The 23,517-nt window shown below is 44.7% G+C and overlaps 1 protein-coding gene across 1 annotated transcript in view; it reads left to right on the forward strand.

The window, feature by feature from the left end:
- Positions 1-4,334: 4,334 nt before the first annotated feature.
- Positions 4,335-23,517, forward strand: part of l1cama (L1 cell adhesion molecule, paralog a) — a 45,227-nt gene continuing 26,044 nt past the window's right edge. The window contains exon 1 of the mRNA XM_056298975.1: positions 4,335-4,506. Within this exon, the coding sequence (XP_056154950.1) occupies positions 4,335-4,506 (172 nt within the window). The remainder of the gene's footprint in view (positions 4,507-23,517) is intronic.

The following is a 23,517-nucleotide window of genomic DNA, read 5'->3' on the forward strand; positions in this document are numbered from 1 at the left end:
GCTCCCATGTGCTGCTGGTCTTCTAATACGACCAATTGCTGCGTTATTATTTGCTGGAGCATATGAGTCGCTGGTAGCCGCTGCAGAAATGTGCTACTCTATTGTGGGAAGGGTGGCTGAATATCTGCAGTAGGTTTTGATGTTGTTTGAAAGAGATTAAACTTATATAACTGTTGCTATAGTAATCAAAATAGGCCCTGCAGTGGATTTGCAATATTGGTTGCTGTTCAGTCAAAATTTATAACATATCTGATGTTTTGAGAGGCATGCAAACTAAGGGCGGACACAATTCCTACACAGTCCTGTGAAATACAAGATAAACGACAGTTATTGGATATCTTGCTCTCTCTCTTTTTTTTTTTTTTTGGAGAAACAACGAAGTGTTTGAAGTGGCAGTTAAATGTTAAGGCCACATTCACACCTGTGCTGTAAACCGCATCCTCCAGCAATTACAAATTACATGCAAACACTTGCTTTGAATATCAGTGACATGATATTTGAATATTCACACAAGTGCCAGTTTCTGTTTTGGCTCTTTCCTCATTCTGAATGTCTGGGTTGTTAAATTACAGGTGCTAATATTGTGTAATGCTTGCAGTATAGCCAGAAGGCCAAATAACGGCCTGTGTGAAAGTGAACACGTTATCCTGTATTGGGAGTAAGGGGGGAACTTTTATTGTGAAGGTGCGGGGAAGGCAGTGTGTTGTTGTTTTATGCACGTGAACATGGCGGTCGCCAATAAAGAAGTTGTCGAGTAAAATGTTGTCTTCTTTTCGAGTAACATTGGTAGCACAGGATGGTTCCTCCATGTCTGACAAACACCACTGCACCGTCCTGAGCGATGACAACGCCTGGTCCTTTCCACTCTGGCCAATCTACTCTCTTGTCTCCAGTTGCATGTTTCTCATCTGTATGAAGTATTTGTTTTCGCAGTGCTCTCCATATTCTTTCTGAACATTCTGCTTCTGTAAAAGCCCTTCTCGATGCATGTAGAACAGAGATGTGTTTTGCCACCCATTCACTTTGTGTCGTGCCCTCTAAAGCTGGGGGCTTATTGATTAGCACAGAGGGCAGGTTGGGATTCTGTCCAAAAACCAACTGATGAGGACTGAAGCCATGGGCACTTTGCATGGTGTTCTTTGCCATAAGCGCCCAGTCCATTGCCATTTTCCAGTCACAATTACTTGTCTTCACTTACATTATGATCTCAGTAAGACTTTGGTTGTGTCTCTCTAGAAGTCCATTGCTCCATGAGCTGTAGGCAGCTGTTGTCTTTATTTCTATGTTGACGTTTTCTGCCATATCTCTCACCTCGTCATTGTTAAACTCTCCTCCATTGTGACTGAACAGTTTCTGAGGTGGACCATGCACACTTATCCAGGCCTGGACAAAGTGTTTCACTATTTCGGAAGATTTCTTTGTCCTGCTTTTAGACTGACATCTGTTCCGTGTTCTGGACCTCTGTGTGTCTCTGTATTGTCATTTGGTCTATTCCGTATCTTTCATGAATAGTCTGCGCAGTTGCATTTTTCATGCCTGATGCCAAGTTGCTGGTATCAAACATTACATCTGGCATGCTTTGTCTTGCAACCCAGAGAATTTGGCCTATCTTGGACCTGAGTTGATCCTTTGCCTTCTCACGGAGAGGCGAGTGTTGTTCCACAGCTCATGAAGGATCCATATGTATGGGTCGCATATGCTGAATGTAGTTTTCCTGGTGCATTTGCACTTTTCTGTCAACAGTCACAAAGTCTATTCCCACATAACAGAAGTTTCATGTTCCCCCACGTCCAACTTGGAATGCAGATCTGAGCTGATGTATTACTGTTGTGGAGAAACTTTGTGTGCCCCCCCATATGAAGTCATCCACATGGCAGGCAAGAACCCCAGTTACAGTACAGTCCTGATCCTTTTTGAGCTTCCATAATGTTCCTTTACAATCACCCTCCGGAGGGGGCTGATTGTAAATGTCACGTGATAGTTTCGTTCCCTGTAGAAATGCAGATTTTATCTCCATAGAATGAAGCTTCAATAAGATTTCCTGTTTTGTTGCCGAGTTCATTTCTTCTGAGATTGTCAGTATTTCACCCTCACCCTGGCTTTTTTCATGCTCGTTTTTTTCTTTTAGAGTGTCATCTTCTGCAGTTGCCAAGACCTGGTCAACCCATTGAATGTTCTTATTTCTGTTGTCCATAATGTTCACACAGTAATGACCAGAGCTGGTGAAGTCAAGTTTTACAAGTTTGTTGAACATCACCACCCTGTCCCTGCTCTTTTCATGGAGGCTTTGCTCAAAAGCAGTGGAATGTTAGCTGGGACAGCATCACGGGTGAGCGGGACCTGCATTTGGTGGTGCTCTGATACTACACCACATTTGTCTGAGGGTGGCTCTCGGCTATTTACATGCCGTTAACATGCTTTAATGAGATGCGTTTCTGTGAGTGAAGCGCTGGTCATATCTGGTGGACAGGCCACTCCAAGCATGGCAGGAAACTAAATCAGAGTCATTTCCCTTCAATTAGTGAGTGATTAACGCCAGGTCAGAGACGTCTGGCTGACCTTCTGGCTAACTAATGGCTTTAACTGGATCAATGCACCCCTGCATCTGCAGCCCAACACCAGAGGAGTGGACATCTGCTCCTGGGAGGGAAAGAGAGGAGGAACTAACTTTCTCAGTGTCAGTCTCTCTCTTTGTCTCTCTCTTTGTCTCTCTCTCTCTCTTAAAAAGATTCAAGTCTGTTTTTTGATCTTTTTTTGTTTTGTTTTTTTGTTAAAGACTTGTTTTACAATTCAATTCTTCTCTCTCTGGCTCTTTCTTATGGATGAACTTCTTTTCTTCTCCCCTTTCTTTCCCTAAAGTTGTGGCTTTATTGCAATCTTCTTCTTTTTTTAATCTCTTACTCTCTCTGACTCCCGGTATCTCTTCAACTTTCCTAACACGTTCTCACTTTCACACTACTTTGCCTTCCTCTCACTTTCTCTGGTTACCCCACTGTCTGATAGACCCACACACACACACACACACACACACACGCACGCACACACACACCTCAAAAGCTCACCAAAATATTTTACATCCGACCGTCTTCTCATTACTTTTCCCGTGACATGCCCAGCTCCTCTCCCCTTCCTTTTTCATCTGTCGTTCTTTCCATCTTTTTATTCTCCTCCAATTCTCTGAAACTGTACACCCATACTGCAGCCATTTACCATATTGCTTTATATATTTCTCTCACTCTTGCAGCTGATGGAACTGTTTCTCTCTCTCTCTCCTGCTGACTGCAAGTCTTTTTATTCTGCAACTCTGATCTTAAAGTGTTCATTCATAGCTTCCCAACCTCTCTCTCTCTCTCTCTCTCTCTCTCTCTCTCTCTCTCTCTCTCTCTCTCTCTCTCTCTCTCTCTCTCTCCACTCTGTTTTCTTCTCATATATCAATTCCTCTCTCCTGTCAGTCTGCCAGCTGACTCACTTACAGTAAAGAGGAAATAAGGAAAGGAAGAGAGGGTAGGAAAATGAGTCGAAAGGTTTTTCCAAGGGCAGGTAAGGAGTCTCTCACAGATAAATGGTCTTGACTAAGGGCTTGGCTGGTGGGTACGAGGCGGTGAAAGACAACTGAGGTAATTGTCTCTGTACAAACTGGAGTACTACGGAGGTCAGTGTCACAGGTTATTCCTGTCCAGCCCTCTAAATTCTCTATCGCTCCTTTATTAGTGGAGCCATACAAGGTAACGTCGGAATGAAAGTGATTCATTTATATAAAGATAGCAATAGATAATATGCACAGGGTAACTCGGATAGGTGTTGTTGATGGCTGTCTACACGACTTGTGTTATGGCAACATTAAGGGGGCCTACAGATCCCCACAGAAAACACCCGTAGGCACAGCAGTCCACTATGATATACAATTGCTGCCCATATGCAGACAGAAGCTGAAGCAGGAGAGGGTGGTGGAGTGAATAGTCCAGGTGTAGTCAGGTGAGTCAACCCAGAGCCTACAGGACTGTCTCGCCTGCACAGACTAGGAAGTTTTCACTCAAGACCACTCCCTTGAGCAGTCTGTCACAGCTTTTACTCTCTACATGCAGCACTGTGAGGGCATGCTGATACCCACAAAGACTGTCAAAAAGGTATCCCAAGCCCAAAGCTGAACTGTAAAAAGCCATTCAAGCTAAAAATAGGACCTTCTCCTTAGGCCATCAGGGAGAGGGAAAAGTGGCACAAGCAACAATAAAGAGGGAGATATCCCAGGTCAAAGAGCACTACATGGAACGAGTGGAAGCCATGTTTCAGTCTGGCAACCTGAGACTGGCCTGGCAGGGCCTCTCTGTCCTCACATGGAAAGATACCACCAAGAGCCACAGAGTGGGGAAGAGGAGGCGGAAGCATTCACCACAGACCTGAACTCGTTCTGCTGCAGGTTCGACGACCAGGACTACAGTGAAATGACAGAGGGACGGGTGATCATCTACGGACGGGGGACAGCCTATCGTCCTCACACAGGAGGAGGTGAGACAGATCCCGAGAAGGCTGAATCAAACTGCAACTGAGCAGACTAACTTGAGCCACTTTTGCACACATACGTACATACATATGTGCTGGCTTGGCTTGACTCGGTGCGTCATCTGGGATTTGCATTTCCGCTACAACAGGGCTTCCCGCATGAGGGTGCGTCTTTAACCGATGACGCACTTGTCTTGAGTGGATGACGTTTAAAAGCAGCGCCCTCTTCGGCGCTGTTGCACTGTGCAGCGGGTGCTGTAGCCAGCCACTTATCATTGATTTCCAGACTTTTGTTACCATAGGCACCGATCCCATGGGTGCCCCGGTTGCTCGAGCACCCACCGAAAATAAATGAAATAGAAACATCTTTAAAAAAAAAAAACCCCAAAACTTGCATCTATTTAATTATTACACATACGGCGTAGTGTTAAGTTGTGAACGTGGCCAATGTAAATACTGTGTATGTAAATACTGCGCGATGACGACCAAGTTATGGTTGTTTTGTTTTTGTTTGTTTGTTTGCTTAGGTGTGGCCTTGTTCCTCCATACATTAGTGATTTATTGACCTGGTATACGCCCCCTCGACCATTAGGATCTGCAGATGGAGCCCTACCCAGGTCGGGGATCGGGCTTTTGCTGTTAGAGCACCACAGTACGGAACTCTCTCCCTGTCGAGCCAAGACAAACCAAGTCTCGAGCTTCTTTTAAAACTCGTCGTAAAACTTTTCTTTTTACAAAAGCTTTGATATTTGTTTTTATTTATTTATTGTTGTTTTTATTTTTACTGATTTGGTCTTTTTTGTGCCTTGTCTGGTTTTATTTCTTTGTTTAGCACTTTGTAACACGGTTTTTTAGAAAAGTGCTATATGAAGTTATTATTATTATTATTGTTATTATTATTATCGGTTGTGCTATTATACACGCGAGCAACGTACTGCTGTGTCGTGGCCAATGCGTATGCAGGTACTACCCCTTCAAGACTACGTGCTGGTATGGTGTATTCTGTACCTCATCGTTGATAGCAGAGCAGTGCCGCATTTCGCCTGGGTGTGTGTCTACGCCCGACAGACGACAGCAGCCTAGTAAGCCTGCATCACGGTCATTAGCAAAGCAAGCGCAATTAAGGTGATTGAGTGATAGTCATCACCTTGGTGGTACTTGGGCACCCACGGGCAAAAACAAATCGGCGCCTGCGGTTGTTACGACTTTGCTCGGCATCTTCCGCTCATTGCTTGAAAAACGCAGACGGGATGATGAAACGGATCTAGAAGAGTCACTGAACGGACGAAGCCCTTCTGACGTCACCGCAATCCCGGCTCCGGACATGGTCCATCTCGAGCGCATCCCGACGCGTTTAAACTTGAAATGGAAACGCAAATCCGCGCGGCACGGTTTCCCCGTGGAAAAGCCCCATTGGTAAACAAGCTGAGACAAAAGCGATACCACCTCTATCGATCAGTCTGAATGAGACGTCCTACAAACTGCATGTAGATTTCCCCCCTCCCACCACCAGCGAGTACCAACTATTACGTTAGTTATGTTTTAGCAAGCTGGTGTTAATGGGGGCCGTTCTAAACTAGCTTACCTCCGGCCACAGGTTGAGGTTTAGATTCACATGGACTCTGTTAAACGTTTCTTTTTACATTTTTTCTTTTAACATTTTACACCAGTTAGCATCTGATTTGTGTCATGGCATTTCAGGGGTCCAGAGTCAGAGGTTTTATTCTGTTGAACGGTGTCGTGGTTCAGGCTACAAACAGAAGCCATTGATTCCCCCTGTCAGCTCAGGGTCAGAACCCACATGAGGCTTCTCTCCTTCCTTCTCTGTTCGTCTCATGCTTTCTGCTGTCTTGTCCCGATAGAAGACGACATGGCAAGGTGGGCTGACCTCTACAGTCTCAATTTAGAAGGTTAAACTTGTAAATATTTATTTTTAGTTCGTTAATTTGAGGTACACTCAGATTCTGCGGTGGTTAACTTCTATTTACCCCACGTCGCCACAGCACAGCCGCAGCGCTGGCAGTTAACCTCACCATCTCCATCCTCTCATTGCTTCTATTTTGTAGGTCTTTTGTCTTCAACTCTGGCCCCCGTCCAGCTGCAGCTCTGTCCCGGACGTCTGTCTAACCTTTCCACACTGTTCCAGCCCACCTGAGGATAATGGCTGAGATTCACAACTACCTGAGCAGGTAGCATCAATCACACCACCCCCTGTGTCCCGACCTCTGCTGTCCCATCCTCTACCAGCTTTTGTCTGCATGCTTGGCAGATTCTGGCAACACGGCTGGCAGATTGACCAGGCTGGCATGAGCATGTTGGGAGGATGGAGTAGCATCTGCAAGTGCACAGACTTACTAACAGACTTATTATGGTTGCTCAGTGGTAATGGTGGTTTTTCCTGAATGGACTTGAAGCTGCCTCGTTAGAGTATGACTCTTAATATGCTGTGTGTGTATGTGTGTGTGTGTGTGTGTGTGGGGGGGGTAAACCTTTATTTATGCAAGGTGCTCCAATGAGAGCACCAGTTTAACATGGGTGACCTGTGTATATACAAACAACAAAAGATAACAGCAAAGACAAAATATTGAAATAACAAAATTAAGGAAAAATATCACATACAAGACAGTGTTGATAATTATTGGGCTTTTTATCATTGCCAGGTCATGTGAAAAAGGCTGAGAACAGTCCCCCCCCCCCAGGACCAGTTTATATAATGCACTGTTTAGATGATCATTGTGCATCTTGTTTGTGTCTATGAATGTCTGTGATTTATTAATACAGACCACCCTACTAGAGACCACTGTATTATATCATGTTGCAGGTTTCTGTCACAGAAGAACATACATACAACAAAATTCATTCCCTACATTTAACCCATGCTATACTAGGAGCAGTGGGCAGCTGCAGTGCAGTGCCTGGGGACCAACTCCAGTCCCCCCCCCCCCCCATTAGTACCTTGCTCAGGGGCACAGGTAGGCGTATTAACCCTAACATGCATGTCTTTTTGATGGTGGGAGGAAACCGGAGCACCCAGAAGAAACCTACGCAGACACGGGGAGAACATGCAAACTCCACACAGAAAGGACCTAGGACAGCCTGGGGGTTCAAACCCAGGACCTTCTTGCTTCTTGCAGTCCTAACTATGGGGCCACTGTTTGCTGTATCACAGTTTCAAACCCCCAATCACAAGGAAGTGAACCACGCCACAACTGAGCCAGACATCTTCAGTATTACCCAGTCTCTCATTACCCTGCAATCAGTACATCTCGGCATCTTTACAGCCCCCCTCCCACCCATTCCCCGTCACAGATAAAATGTGACAGCAATTCTCACATTTTTATTCACCAGTGTTACATAACAGTCATCACAGCCTTGCCTTTGATTGCACTGGAATTAACTGAAGCCTGGTAAATGCCTTAGTGACAATGTATTAGGGAAGTATGTTAAACTCTAGTGCATTGGGATGGAGAGATCACTAATATAAAGGTCGATGTGGTCATTACCTTACCTGTACATGCAATTGGCTTGTAGCCTGGTGCTTCTTGGGGAGAAGAGAGAAGATTTCAGGGGCCATAGGATATTATATGCTCTATGCTAATGAGCACATTGTTAAGCTGCCACTGCATGGCTGAATATAGGAGCAGCTAGAGCCATACTGTGGTTTCTTGGCATGAGGCTACAGGCTGGAACCTGGCCCTACTAATCCATCCACCGAGACAGTATACTGAGAGGAAAGAGGTGGGGTGGGTGGGGGTGGCGGTGGTGGTGGTGGTGGAAGGAGAGCAGAGAGGAACGGGGGCGGGGGTGGGGGTGGGAATACAATAAAGAAATGGTCAGAATCTACAGAGAGCGAGGAGAAGAGAGCATAGAAGATGAGAGAGAGAGAGAGAGAGAGAGAGAGAGAGAGAGAGAGAGAGAGAGAGAGAGAGAGAGAGAGAGAGAGAGAGAGAGAGAGAGAGAGAGAGAGAGAGAGAGAGAGAGAGAGAGAGAGAGAGAGAGAGAGAGAGAGAGAGAGAGAGCAGTAGAGGGAGGGAATAGGGGAGGAGGGAGGGAGGCTGAGAAGAAGGGTGATGTCACCTCTAACAGGCAGCCAATGAGAGTCAGGGAGGGAAGAAAGAGTGGCCGGGAGAGGGTGTGTTTTTCTATCACTGCAGCATCAGCACAGAGGAGAGGGACACAATCAATTTGATAGGGAAGAGGAAGAAAAGGCACAACTGAACAAGGAGGGGGAAAAAATAGGAGGGCGCAAGGAGTTGCTGGAGGAGAGGAGCATCCCTGAGGCCATCTTCTGAACCTGTGGAGGTAAGAGAAAGAAGCAGCCATTCCAGAAAGGATGGACAGAGTTTGTCGTTAATGAGAAAGAGCTGAGGAGCGGGTTAGTTAGGACTCTGGGTGGAGGTGGTATGTTATGGAATCACACCTTAGTTATACTTGAAAATCCACAGGGTGCACCACAAGATGGTAGTCAGCTTAATGGAAGTGACCAAGAGCTTTTCTTTTTTTTTTCCTGTGCTTTTTTATATTTAAATGTCACTTCTCTGGCAAAATGTTTCAGTTTTTTCGAGTCGCGTTGGCATTTTAAGAAAACTCTGAAATGAGAGCTAATCCAGTATAATTAGTTTGTAGAAATAATTATTAAAATTAAAAGGAAACAGAAAATTCCCCATTGGTGGGGGTTGCACTTGAGTATTGTGAGCATCATAGCAGTGCAGTGCATTATCATATTACACGGCTTTTAACTATTTGAAGTCATGATGACTGAAGTTAGTTACACAACTGACCTCAGAGGCTTGGTAGATATTGTGTATTTGAAACAGGTTTTTTTTTTTGTCATGTCAATTCATTTTTCCGAGTAAACAACATTTGCTGTGATGCATGCAACAGGGTCTGCTCTGATATTAATATTGGATGCACTCTGGTGCGCTGCGTTGTTGCGCCTCCTCACTGAACACAGTGAAGAAGATCTCGCCGCTAGACATAGTGTTGTCGATTTTGAAGTGCCGTGTTGTCATCTGCAGCGTGCCTATGCTCGGTGTTTGTGTTTACCACAAAATCAGATTAACCGCAGCTGAGAATATTTCTCAAGTGAAATCAGGTTTTAGTTCATTTTTGAAGCATTGGGGGATGTTTTTATATTGTTCCACATTGCAAGGCATATATAAGTAAAAACAACTCAAATCTGTTCTATTACCATGAATGGCTTGCAAATTTATTTCAGCAGCACTTTTTTTTTACAATTCCGACCAGACGTGAGTTTTTCCCAAGCAAATATACTTGAAATTTGACTTGCTGTCATGCATATATTGCAAACTTGAATCATGGTACTTTTTTTGTGACGTTTTTTCGTTACCACTCCCTCTATGTGAATATACAGCCCCATTTCCCCTTCATGGTGCCCTCCCCTCCCCCAGCTAATAGCTGAGTGGCTTAATGTTGTTAAACATAGCCTGTGATTGCAATGGCATTCAATGACGTGGAGGATGGAGCCGAGATGCATGGTAGAGAGCGCGGTGAAATGTAGTTGTTACCGTTGTTGTGGTGGGCCCGCTTCCCTGGACACACGGGACTGGGTAACCGTAGACTATGGCCTACGGACGGAAAAGAGAGAGATAGGGAGGTAGAGAGCGAGAGAGAAAGAGACCAGCAGGGGAGTTAGAGCGTAAAGATGTAGGACGATACCACGGGAAGCGAAAATAAGGGTGGGGCAGGACACCAAACAGACTGAGTAGGTGTGCCTTTGAAAAGAAGGCTCTCACCTGGCTGGAGGCCAGAGCGCTGCCCGCTGACGCCCTCTGTAGCACATCTGTTCCACCTTATAGCGAAAAATATGCAGTCTTTCGCCATTTTTATTTAAACGACACTGCAAGTAGCAGACACCGAGGCCGGGATTGAATTGTTCCAGACGGTTGCTTGTGTATCTGTGTTTGTGTTTGTGCATGTTGAATGTCTGTGTTTGTGAAAATGCAAGCATAGGTTTTAGCACCTGTTCCTATTTGGTGCCTACCCAGTCTCACGGCAGCTCGTGGAATAGTCACAACATTTAATCTATTGATTTCAGTTGGTCCATGTATTTGAACGAACCCTATCTTTCCCTGCAATTTCTCTTTCACTTCCACTCCCCCTTTCTCTCTTCTCTCCCCCTTTCTCTCTTTCTGTTGCTCTCTCACTTTCTCCCTCGCGTTCTCCCTCCCTCGGTGCTCCAGTAGCCTGCAGCCTGTCCCAGATGAACAGAGTCAAGGGACTGAAGGGGAGGGGAAGCGCTGCGTCTGACAATGACTTGTTACCATCTGTACAACATCCATAAACATACTGCACTACACACCTACCCACCCACCCACCCACCCACACACACACACACACACACACACACACACACACACTAACACACACAATAGATCAAGATATAGCTGATGCTGAAAAGGTGTGTGTGTGTGTGTGTGTGTGTGTGTGTGTGTGTGTGTGTGTGTGTGTGTGTGTGTGTGTGTGTGTGTGTGTGTGTGTGTGTGTTGTGATCTTTAGCGGAAATGCTCCAGAGACCCACTGCTGGCCAAATTATCATACTATTTAATGCAATAGTGTGTGTGTGTGTGTGTGTGTGTGTTGCAGTGGCAGACAGCTGGCCAGCTGGTGCTGAGAGCTGAAGCTGTAGCAGAGATGTTGCTGTCGGGGGAGCTGGCTTGTGCTGAGCGGTACGATCATCCTAACTACAGTGCAGCACTGAAGGCAACGTCCCCTTTGACGCAAGCTGGTTAATTGAGCTGTTCCATCTGTGTGATGGATGGACAGAGTGATCCATTGCAAGGAAGTGAGGGAGAGACAGCAGGGATGTGGAGAGGGAGGGATGATGAGAGGTGGTGGGGGGAAAAAGCACAAAGAGAGAAAACCTAAAGGGAGATGGTAAAGGAGTCGGGTAAAGATGTCCGATTGAAAACGGAGAGAGGAGGGTGGATTCCTACTTGGAAGGCAAAGCACTCAACATTCAGTAATGTACGTGAACGACTGTAGGTATTATCTGGGAGGGAGAAGGTGGGATCAACTGGGAGAGAGAGAGAAAGGGCAAGGTCACAGGGAGGATGGGCAGGAGAGATAGCAGAGAGCAAGCTGGTTCAGAAAGGAGAATATATATGTATGTATGTATATGTATGTATCTATCTGTAGGTAAACATGATCATAATGACATTATGAAAATATTCATGATCGATATTGTGAATTACGTGGAGAGGCGAAACCCTACAGATTACTGCCTTGCACTCATAGTTTTGCTCTATTAATTTTTATGATCTGGTAATGGCACATGATGGTCTGCTTCCAACCCAGTTTTGTTCTGCGGCTGAAGCGGAGAGGCGTCATTATGTTGGGCAGGAGGACAGAGAGCGATCCGCTCTCAATCTACCAGTTAGGAGGAACTCCAGGGAGGAGCGGCGCTGTGCCGACCCGGTGCTCCTTAGCCACCTGCCACCGCCTCAGGGCACCTCTTCCAGTCAGCCGTGCTCCCCAAACACACGCGTGTGCACAAACAAACACGCTTACACAGAGATCTACACGTACACACCCTCTGCCACGTGACTGATTGCAGCAAGTGCACACATCCACGTGCATGCATAGACAAAGATTGCCTCTCTTGCCAATGCACACGGCAGCGCATCCTGTTGGAGTACCAAATTAAACATTCCCTGACAGCTTCCCACGACCTGATTATTTAAGTGGCTGCCTCTGATCAAAGACCACACCTGCTACTTTCCAGGGATTCGAACATTAAAGCGAAGCGGCTGAGGTAAGGGAAGGTTGAAGAGGGTGAAACAGATCTTAGTCTGAGGTGTAAACAACAGCGGGTTTTCATCTCTTTCTTTTCCCCCTTTGAGAATAACGTCTGTGAAGTTGTAAACTGAAAAAGTAGACTCAAACATTTCTGTGTCAATTCCCTTGAGTTTTTTTCTTTTCTTTTTCTGTGTGCGTGTTTGGGTGAGTGCATATGCGTGTATTTTTGTGTGATTGTGTGTGTGTGTGTGTGCGTGCGTTTGTGCACCTGTTTGTGCATGCGTGTGCTTACTGGTACGTCATCGGGATGCTGTCAAGATGGCAAGTCACCCCCTGCCTCCCCCTCTTCCCGTCATGGCTTAGGGGCTGTTTGGTTTTGATTGTGCAGATGGGAGTCAGCCTGCTGAGTGTCAAGTGGGGTGGGATGGGGATGGGGATGGAGGGGGGGGGGGGTCATGTGGACATGTTGTCAGGATGGGGTGGTGAATACGTTGTGGGGATTTAGTGAGTTAAGGGTCAGATGGCCATCCGCGGTTACACAATTGTGACGAACCATGGCGGGGGAGGGGGGGGCAGGATGAAATTATTTGCAGGGATTGGATGATGCGGACGGGGAGCGGGACATAGAGGAGGGTTTGCTTTAAAAGGGCGCAGGGGAGTGCAGAGGCTAGCGGAAAGCTGGATCAAGCCGACGAGATAAAATAGAGAACCTGGCAGAGAAGTGTGTGTGAACAGCCAGTCATTACGTAGAGCCCGCTTCTCTCTGCAGTCACACCTACAGCAAACCTGCCGACCTGGGTAAGCCACGCCTTCCTTCACCTTCACAGGCTACTCATACCCCGCCCCCCCGCCCCTCCCATTTTCTTTCTCCCGGTGCATTTCTCTGGTTTTCACACCGTGTTCACGCGCCAGCTCGCGGAAGTACCCTGCGTGGCTTCTTAATCAAAATAATGTGCCGGGTTCCTGCTGGACTTCCTGGTAGGAAGGTCCCCGCCAAAGACTCGTAAAACTCAACTCAATTACATGATTGAACCCATGATGGAGAGCTGGGAACAAATTCACACAGACCCTCTCGCATGTGGAGGTGAAATTAATTTGACAGTGAATCACTTTGTCACAGCTTTCAGCGGTCTTCATAGTGCGAGAGGGAAAATTGGGCGGATTCCTGTGGGGAAGCAAGTGAGTTACTGACCCTTTGAATGACAGCGGCAGCGGGTATTATCGAAAGACATCAATCAAATTAATAAATGACAAACCAATAAGTCAAATGCATTCGGAAAATAAGGATGCTGTGGAAATAAAGCTCAAAAATTGGTAAAACCTCAAAACACACAAAACAACTCGGTGTTAATTGTGCGTGTAATCTTGTCAGTGGCGAGAGTCATTAATTCACGCGTTTCTTAACCCCATGAATGACATCGCTTCAGTTAATTTGAAGAAGAAGAGAAAAAAACGCGCAGGAAACAAGTGAAACAATGGCGCTACAGAGGAGAGGAAAATGAATGCAGGGACGGGAGAGACCAACAAGGGACAAAGGAAAGAAGAGACACGAGAGAAACCCCGGCGTCTGACCTCCCCCTCGTCTGTCAGAGACCCTGATGCTCTCCATCGCGTTGCCCTCCACGCGGACAGAATCACGTCTTTGTCCGAGTCTCGGAGTGAATTCCCCCTCTTCCATTTTCCCGTTATGACCACAAGTCACCCCTTTCAAAGACGCCTCATCAGCCAGATCAGTGGCTAAAATTAGACTCAACTGACCCTCTGTACAGTACGCCTCCCGTCTGCTCATGTGAGTCTATCAAGTGTTCTGCTGGCTGCCAAGGAAGTGTGTGTGTGTGTGTGTGTGTGTGTGTGTGTGTGTGTGTGTGTGTGTGTGTGTGTGTGTGTGTGTGTGTGTACGCACTGACTCAGAGACCCACTTCCGACCAGAGCGGGTGCTTCTCATCACATCTGTCTTCATCCTGATCCAACATTCAACAGTAATTGTGTACCAGGTTTTTCTATCAAAATGGAAACCAAATTTCCCCATTTTGATAGAAAAACCGGAAATCACATATGAACTGGGGAACAAAAGCTGTGTCCCCAGTTGGGGAAAAAGGTTGATGTTTAGGTCAGTGGTTAGGGTTAGGTTAAGGGTAGGGTGAGGGTTAGGGTTAAGCATGTAGTTCTGATGGTTAAGGTTGGGTTTAAGACCTAGGGAATTAATGTAATGTCCCCAAAAGTGACCTAAACAGACACGTGTGTGTGTGTGTGTGTGTGTGTGTGTGTGTGTGTGTGTGTAGGGTTAGGGTTAGGGTTCAGACACACATACTGGCAACACACACACACACACACACACACACCCTGACAGTTGGCCTGATGGAGTGGTTGTTGCTCAGTGACAGTGTGTGTAGGTTTTGGCTGTTGTGGTTTGGGTTGAAAGTAGGTATTAATTTCCAGATGACCGTGTGAATGAATGACAGGACATGAATGACAATGACTGTAGTAGGCTCATTGGCTTTGGGTAGAAACATCTCCAAAGTTAGGCCAGTATTGTTTTTTTGTTTTTTTCTTCCAGATTTGGACGTCACCCTTCCTTTGTTTGACCACGTGTTAGCTATTGTGACTTCATATTCTTTTCACAAAGCTTTCCTCATGTGCAATTAGTTCAAAATGCAGAAGCTTTGCTTGTAATCACGACTAAGAAGAAAAGACCACATATTTTCCTGCCACTTTGTGCTGGCTTCCAAATCAATCCAGCATTAATTCCAAGCTTTCATGTAATGATATTTTAGGCTAGGAACATGCTGGTCTCTGTTGTTTTGAATCACTTGATGTTTCCAAGTTAAAGTTTGGAAACAAATGATGATTGAGAATTTATTATTTTACACCGTAACACTGAAACAATTGGCCTGGGGAAATACAGTTACACAACTCTCTCTTCTAAATTCAACTCATATGGCATGCAATAGCTAAACTGCATGGATTTTAAGTTTAAGTTCCTCTTAGATTTGTGCATATTTGTTGTGATGTGGTACCCACCATCTGTTAGTTAAGCTTTGCTGATTGTGTGTTTTTATAGCAGTAATTAACCTGTCAAAGTATGATGGGTGATGTGGCACTGTAATTAGATGCGTAACTGAAGCGGACAGTTTCATTAAACAGCTTTTTTGTATTTATCGCAATTTCTCAAGATCGGTCTCGGTTCATGAAACTCAAAATATATGATAGAAACTGGCAACTGCAGTATTGACACATTTCAGAGCATGTTGAGGAAAACATCCCTGACCTTTGCTATTGAGACAAATACTATGTTGCACCCGTACTTGAAAGGGAAAGCATTTCAAGGATTCACAGGTTTATTTGTTCCATAACCCATGTACAAGTGCAATGAGCAGTGCATTTTTTGTTTGTTTTTGCAAACTCCAAAAATTGTGCAACAAAAGAAGTGGAACAGCAATAAAATAAGAATAAAATAAAATACAAAAAAAAGAAAAAGTTAAACAACATCTGTGTACAATGTGCAGTTAAATATGTGCACATTGACTTTCAGATACAGTTTGAAAGGAAACCGGGGGGGGGGGGCGACAAACAAACAAACATTGAGCCAAATGCAAATCAGCCAAAAACCATGCCTCTCACTGTAGCATTGAGACAATTTGATGAAAATGCAAAGAAGTGGATTGCTTACAGTTAGCATTTAATTTGCTTTTCTTGACATATATGCAGTCGAAAGTCACGTTGGCCACTCTCCCCTCTGAGACGGCGGCAAAATCTTTCAGCTTGCTGATGAACTTATGTCAGCCGAGGAAGCCAGGACGGCTCGACTTCAGAGAGGCTCAGGTTTGAGAAATGAGGCGGCTTGCGTGTGGCGTACAGAGGTCAGGCAATGTGTCTGCAAATTTAAGAGAAGTTCCTAAAACAAATATCAGTAATATCGTTTATCAATAAGGTCAATGGCAAATGATGTGCGTCACATACGAAATCGCAGTGTAGCAGTAAGACGAGGAAGCACCAAGGAATATTACTCATGCAGAAGGGCACCACCCGTCTGAATGTTGGAAAAAGAAGCTAATTTTCCCTAGCTGTGATAAGAAAGGATGCACTGAGAGGGTTTGCAAAGGAAAAAGAGACACAAATTTGCCAAGGACAAACAAGGAAAAATCAGGCAAAGGGAAAACAACCAATATGCTTTCTTTTTTTTTTAACCCCCCCCCTTTTTTTTCTCCCCAACTGTATCCGGCCAATTACCCCACTCTTCCGAGCCGCCCCAGTCGCTGCTCCACCCCCTTTGCTGATCTGGGGAGGGCTGCAGACTACTACAGGCCTCCTCCGATACATGTGGAGTCACCAGCCTCTTCTTTTCACCTGACAGTGAGGAGTTTCGCCAGGGGGACGTAGCGCGTGGGAGGCTCACGCTCTTCCCCCCAGTTCCCCCTCCCCTCCGAAGAGGCGCCTCGACCGGACAGAGGATGTGTCAAGCCAAATTGTGTCCGGCCTGCCAAAATGTGTCCGGGTGACGTCATCGCACTGCAATCGTGACAGCTCACATGCCTGACATTTCTTTCTCACTGTAATTTCTAGAGTCGTAATATTGCAGGCAAAAGCAGGTTTTATAGTGTACTCTTTTTAGCTACATTGTACAATACATGCGCAGGGTCACCTTTTATTTGACTTGCAATTGTTTATATTAGGATATGTTTCTTGAAAAGCACAAAAAAGCATACTTTTAGGTGAAAGTTCATCTACTGGTTGATCGCCTTGTTAGCACGTTATGTAGCGTGGACGAGATTTTCAATAAAGATGTTCTATAAAACTACTTTCCATTGAAATGAAACGGCCAATATTTGCTATTATATGTTTGTTATATGATGTTATATGTATGCTGGCACATAAAGATGGGACAGGTAGCAGGTAGGTGCAAAGTCATATTAAAAAGCAATGGGTATTTATATAGTGTTGCTAGCTATAGATGGATTTAAATTCCAGGAACAGTATTTTGTAGTGATAGGCTGGGAGGCTGTCCAGCTAATGGGTTCCTGTTTTTAGCCTTTCCGGTTCATGAAAAGTCCAGTGGTTTAAAATAACATTTTGTGACCCTTTTTTGAGTTGCTAGCGACCTAGCTAACTTGCCATTGATAAAGAGACAAACTTAGACGCACAATTTTTGGTGAACTTTTTGATGAATTTGCTATGAGGAAGGCTAGAAAAAAAACTTTTTTAGTCTTAGTGTATCTGAGGATTATAGCTTTTTTATTTCTTAATGTATATTTTAAAACTGAATGTTTACATAAAGTAGGATCTAATAGTGTCACATTGTCACTGTCAGGTAGTCATGATCGTCTTATTGACGTTTCCCAGGCAATAAGATTTAAGCTCAAGGTTGTTTTTTTTATTTAAAGAATATAACAGTAAACTTACAGTTTCATTTTCTTAGAAATTCCTGTTTATTCCACAAAATGTTTACAAAGTTCGGTTACTGCAACAGTTTTTCACAGTGTTAATTTTAACATTTATGCATTTTTTCAATCACTACGGTTTTTAAAAATAACATCTTATGTCCTTTAGAGGAGGAATTGTGAATTGCGGAATTTTAAACAGCCGTCATCATCCTCGGCTTTACTCAGTTTTGTTTAAAACACCTCCATCTTCCTCTAGTCGTGAAGGTGGGGGATTGGGAGGGGCCTCACAAGGGGAATAGCCTAAGGCCTCCTTTCATCTAAATCTGGCACTGTGAGGATCCATTCAAAGTGGACCCAGATGCTAGTAGCCATGTTGCTCGTTTCATAGCATTAATACAGTACGAAGCTGGTTTGCCTGCAAGTGATGCCCGCGGAAGCTACACTGCAGATGTAAAGGGGTGAGATGTTTGAAGGGCAAAGGTGCTGTTAAAGTCAAGTGGACAAAAGATCCAGTGACTGACGGAGAGCACCATCAGCCATACCAAAGTAACCCATGAGAGTGTCAACAGATGAACTTGGGAGCATAAAAGATTTTGAAGCGAAGATGAAGCCAAAGCCTAACTTATATTCCAGGTTCATGAACTTGGGAGGCATGCACTGGGACAACAATTCATGCCTTAAATGTGGATTAATACACTTGTGTGGCAATTTCAAGGGGACCATCAAGCCAGCCAGTAAGCATGCTAGCAATCTACTGTCCCAAGCAATCAATCAGTCAGTACAAACACTCTCTCAATTACAAACTGTAAACTGTAAAATCGAATAACATAGATCCCAACTTCAGATGCAACCAGAGGAAGAATCATAGAAGTATTTGACAATGACTTTTTATAGATACTGCTTTTGCAAATTTGGGATAAACTCTGTACTGGCAGGGTTTTGTAGGGGTATGGATCAAGTAAACTTCCTGGGATTTAGTGTTTCCTGATTGACATCCTAGTCACAGAGACGTATGAGCTGGCCTCTCTGGGGAACCATGAAATGGCTCTGTGAGGAGCAGAAGAAAATGATGCAAGCATTCATTGGGATCAGAATCAGATTTATTGCCAAGTACAAGAACATACAAGGAAGTTGTCTTGGTATGTTGGTGCAAGAGGGAAAAACAATAGTAAATTGAAAAGACAAAAGTTAAAAAGAATAATGAATAAAATACATTCATTCATTCATTCATTCATTCATTCATTCATTCATTCATTCATTCATTCATCTTTAGGCGCTTCTCCAGGGTCGGGTCGTGGTGGCAGCAAGCTAAGTAGGGCACTCCAGATGTCCCTCTCCCCAGCAACGCCCTCTAGCTCTTCCTGGGGATCCCAAGGCATTCCCAGGCCAGATTGGACATGTAGTCCCTCCAGCGAGTTCTGGGTCTACCCCGGGGTCTCCTTCCGGTTGTCAGTGCCCGGTAAACCTTCAAAGGAAGGCATCCAGGAGGCATCCTAATAAGATGCCTGAACCACCTCAACTGGCTCCTTTCAATGCGAAGGAACAGCGGCTCTACTCCGACCTCCCTCCAGATGTCCGAGCTCCTCACCCTATCTCTAAGGCTGAGACCAGACACCCTATGGAGGAAACTAATTTCAGCCGCTTGTATCTGCGATCTCACCCTTTCGGTCACTACCATAAATATATATGCCCTGAAATTTTCAAGTCATCTGTGAAGTTTCTAGGCCCTAAAATCAATCCCACCTGGAGAGAGAGAAAAAAACTCATCGTATTTACATGTACAATAGTGAAATACACCAAGTATGTAGTGTTAGCCCTGAAGTTTGTCCTCACGCAGACTTTGGCTTACAGCAATGGACAGCACTCTTGAGTGATCCTTGAAAACAAGTATCACAGGTCTCCCCCAGTAAAGCAGCCCATAGACGGGCTCAGCCCAGTGCAAATACAGCAAATTAAAGCAACAGAAATGTTTGTACCCCTGTCTACAGAGGCTGACCGTGCCATGAGGGTTTGATATGGCACGTGTCACAGAGGAAGGCGTTTGTCAGCTGGATGCCGCTGTTGGACCTTGCATTTCACAAAAGCTGAAGGAACTTGCCCTGAAAAAAAACTACACATGAGACAGACACCGTGGCATTCTGAGAGGGAAGGGCTTGGCATGTAGCTACTCTCTGTTGGCTTAAACTAGATCATGACATTGACGTGAAGGCCAAAGCATGTACATGTTGTAAAAACGCCAAGAATGTCACACTTATACCTTTGGGATAGGCCATTGTTAGCAAATGCACCTGGCTTTTCCTCGACCAGTGGAAGTTAGAGAGCTCACTCTCACCGGTGAGCCAACACATCCTCGGGATTCTGCAAATCAATTACAGCTGCACTATGCTTTGGCTGTCCATGAACTGCCTAATCTGACAGTCTGTAAATTAAAGTGATACAAAGGAGAAGAAGTGTGCAATGAGTTTTAATGGAGGGCTTTGATTTAGAGGCAAAGAGTCAAGGAGAGGAGACAGACGCTGACATTTGGACTCACTGAGGTGTCAGTGTAGTGCATGTTTAACAAACAGTGAACTTAATTTTGATTTGTACTTTCAGGCATACAGAGGCCTTTTATTTTGAAGGAGCAAAGAGAGCAAACCAGATGTTTCCCTTACCAGGGAGTTGTTTATGTAATAAAAGTAATGTTTCGAATTCATTTCAAGGTAACTGAAATCCATTCATCATTTTTCTAAGTCGATATTTTGTGCTGGGCACAGTCTATTATAGTGGATGCCTCCATTGTGGTTGGAAGTTCAATCCCTCACTAGTTGGTGCTCACTTTACTTCTGGTCCTGTGAGAGAAGGTATGCAGTCTTCTGTTGCATTATTTTTGCTGTTAATTACTGTAAAAAGTGTATTTCCTGATTTCATTAGTTGGTATCGATGCGAACGTTAATCAATTCACGTGTGTTGTGCTGCAATTCACATGTATTTTGTTGTTAATGTTCCCAAATAAAACTTGTAGACAGAGTGAAAGGAATTTCCCCCCCAGTCATTCTGTGGTATAATGGTATACAATATTTGCAAAACATCGACTTTGGTCAGGCATTGAAAGTAGTGCTGTTGATGGTCAACACGGTGTATTCATGAGAGGCCTGTATAATCAATGTTTCTATTTATCCTGATGCAGGTATGTGGGTTTCCATTGTGTTATTTTTTATTTTTATTTTATTGTTTTAAGGGAGGATAAGTGTGTCTCATCCACACAGTCTTCGTAGTGTCCTCATTCACAACTAAAAAAAACCCCAAAAAACCAAAAACACAGCACTACACGACACAGAGTGAATCCTGTCACACATGCTGACTCAAGGGAGACTGTTTGACACTGAATGACTGGCAAGAATGATGGTGTGTGTGTGACAAATAGTTGCAGCCCAGAATATGGTCTGATCCTGTTGTCAGTGCAGCTGCAGAGTTGTTTTCGAGTGGCTATATCATGACGTATTGATTTTGACTTTGTTTGAGTCAGACCCACCACTCTATTATCCATACTTTGTATGAATCAACCGTTAACTGCAACAGACGGGACATGACACATGAATGCACACACATGACACTGGATCCGTGACTACTGGAACAGGATGCCTTCATGGTATGTCTCCTATCTGTGCCTTTGCAGTGTTGCGACTGTAGTTTTCAGCGAGCGTTTTATCTCCTATGTCAGGCATGATATATTCATTAGGGTTGGATTACAGGGAGTAGGAGGGGATCAGGTCTAGAGTGGGTTGTAATCCCCATACACTGGCCTAATTTAATCTTACCTACTGTGCCATCCCATTACACACTACACCCACCATGTAGGCTCTGCCACCAGCTGAGGGGGGGGGTTGTTGAAAGAGGGTAACACGGGACAAGAGGTGTGGAGAGAAAGGCGGCAGGGTAGAGAGAGAAAAAGGCAAGAGAAAAGGGGAATTGATTCGGTTCAGCAGGAAAGAACCACAAGTATGGACAAATGAAAAGGATTAACTGTGGCGAGAGACCAGTGTTTGTGATGGTGGCGGGCTACAGAGGGGGAGAATGAATGGGATAAGAGGTACCGGAGGCAGGAAAGATGTAGAGATACATTTGAAAGATGACGAAATCATCGGCACTGCCTTCTGTTTTTTTATTTAGTTTTTATTTTATCTGATGTATTTATTTATTTATTTATTTTCCAGCGTGCAAGCTTTTAGCATTCTGGTGCCTGGCTGGGGGTTGAAGTAAGTGGCCCTGCCTGCCCATCAGCCTCTTCAGCTGTCAGATGGAAGTGATGCTTGAATACATTTGAATAAATCACTAGTTGATTGTGTTCGTAGCAGTATTGTGTGGTAAGTGCACATGCAGGTGCACTGTATGTTTGTGAAACTTACCCATGTACATTTCTTTCCCCAAAAAATAACAAGTCATCTCTGCACCACTCCACCCTGCATAAGCCTCTCCTTCCATCAGAGGCGATCTGTGGAGACTTCCAACACGTTTTACCAATAAAGAGAATTTGAATGCTACTATACTATTGTGTTATGTTGTTTTCCGTCATATAGTATCCATGGCCTGTATCGCTCTCAGCATGTATTTGTCAATATATTGTTTATGCACTGGACTTTCCATATTTTATCTGGTTTGCAATTGATCACATGACCTGCTGTGGCCTAATTTTACACTTTATCTGTAGCGCTGTACTCATGAGCCAAATGCATGTGAGGCTGCAAACTTGCAAATAGGCATCTTTGGGAGACTTTAAACAATGCTGTATGTATAATAGAATGGGTTAACATAACTGATTCTAGCATGTTTATGACCTCTGTTGCCCTCATTGTCCATCCTCATCTGGTCATAGTCTACCAAAGCCCTGGCGGAGGAAATAATTATGTTAGTCGGCTATATGCTTGCACTTGATGTGAATGTGAGTCAGTGGGTACATTTTGTGTCCTGCCATCAGCTCTGTTTCACTTTACTCTTCCACTTGGACGGGAGCTACTGGGTAGGAGTTACTGAGAGGCAGATGGAGTCAGAGCAGGAATAATGAGACTCTTTATCTGGCTGTAAAGCTGTCTGTTTACATCAGCCGTCATGCTCCGCTGCACAGCAGAAACAAAGAAACTTGCAACACGACTTAGTGTTTGTGGCTGGACTTCTGTCTAGGTGTAATGTCAGCGAAGTAGCTATGTAGAATTTTTTTCTTTTTTTTCTTTAATCTTAACTCAGATGTACTTTTGACCCCAGCTCCTAAATTGAACTCAGTACTCAGGTGAAAAAGTGTCTTTGCTGCTGATGGGAGTCTGAGGCGCTGAAGGGAAGATGTGCTGAAGAGAGGGAAATTGATGACGGGAGTTGGGACGAGGCAAAGGAGTTGAAATGGAGAAGAGAAAATAACGGCGATACCATGGAGAAGAGACAGAAACAAAGAAGAAAAGAGATTTATTTCGTGGAGTAGATTTCAGATAGATGGAGGGCGGATGGTGAGGGAGGTAGAGCGGAACAATCCCCACCCAGAGAGAGAGAGGGGGGGAATATAGACAGAGGACCTGGGCATTGTTAATGAGCATAATAAGGTAATTATATACATAAGTGAGAACCTCGCCCTCCAGCTCTTCCAAGGTTGGGTGGGGCAGGTGGAAAGTGAAGATGGGAAATGGAAAGTGGATTGGGAGAGGAGCAGAGGGGTCGTTGCTCCTAACTATAGAATGGAGATCTTTTATCAGTAACCTTTTAGTAACGCTGAAAGTGGGGCGGGATTGAAGTGTGAGGTTGTGGAGGCTTAGATGGGGAAGACAAAGTAGTAAGATAAAGAGAGAGGGATAAAGGAAAGCAAGGGGGAGAGAAAGAGAGACAGAGAGAGACAGAGACAGAGACAGAGATA

The sequence above is a fragment of the Lampris incognitus genome, chromosome 2, assembly GCF_029633865.1.
Source record: "Lampris incognitus isolate fLamInc1 chromosome 2, fLamInc1.hap2, whole genome shotgun sequence".
NCBI lineage: Eukaryota > Metazoa > Chordata > Actinopteri > Lampriformes > Lampridae > Lampris > Lampris incognitus.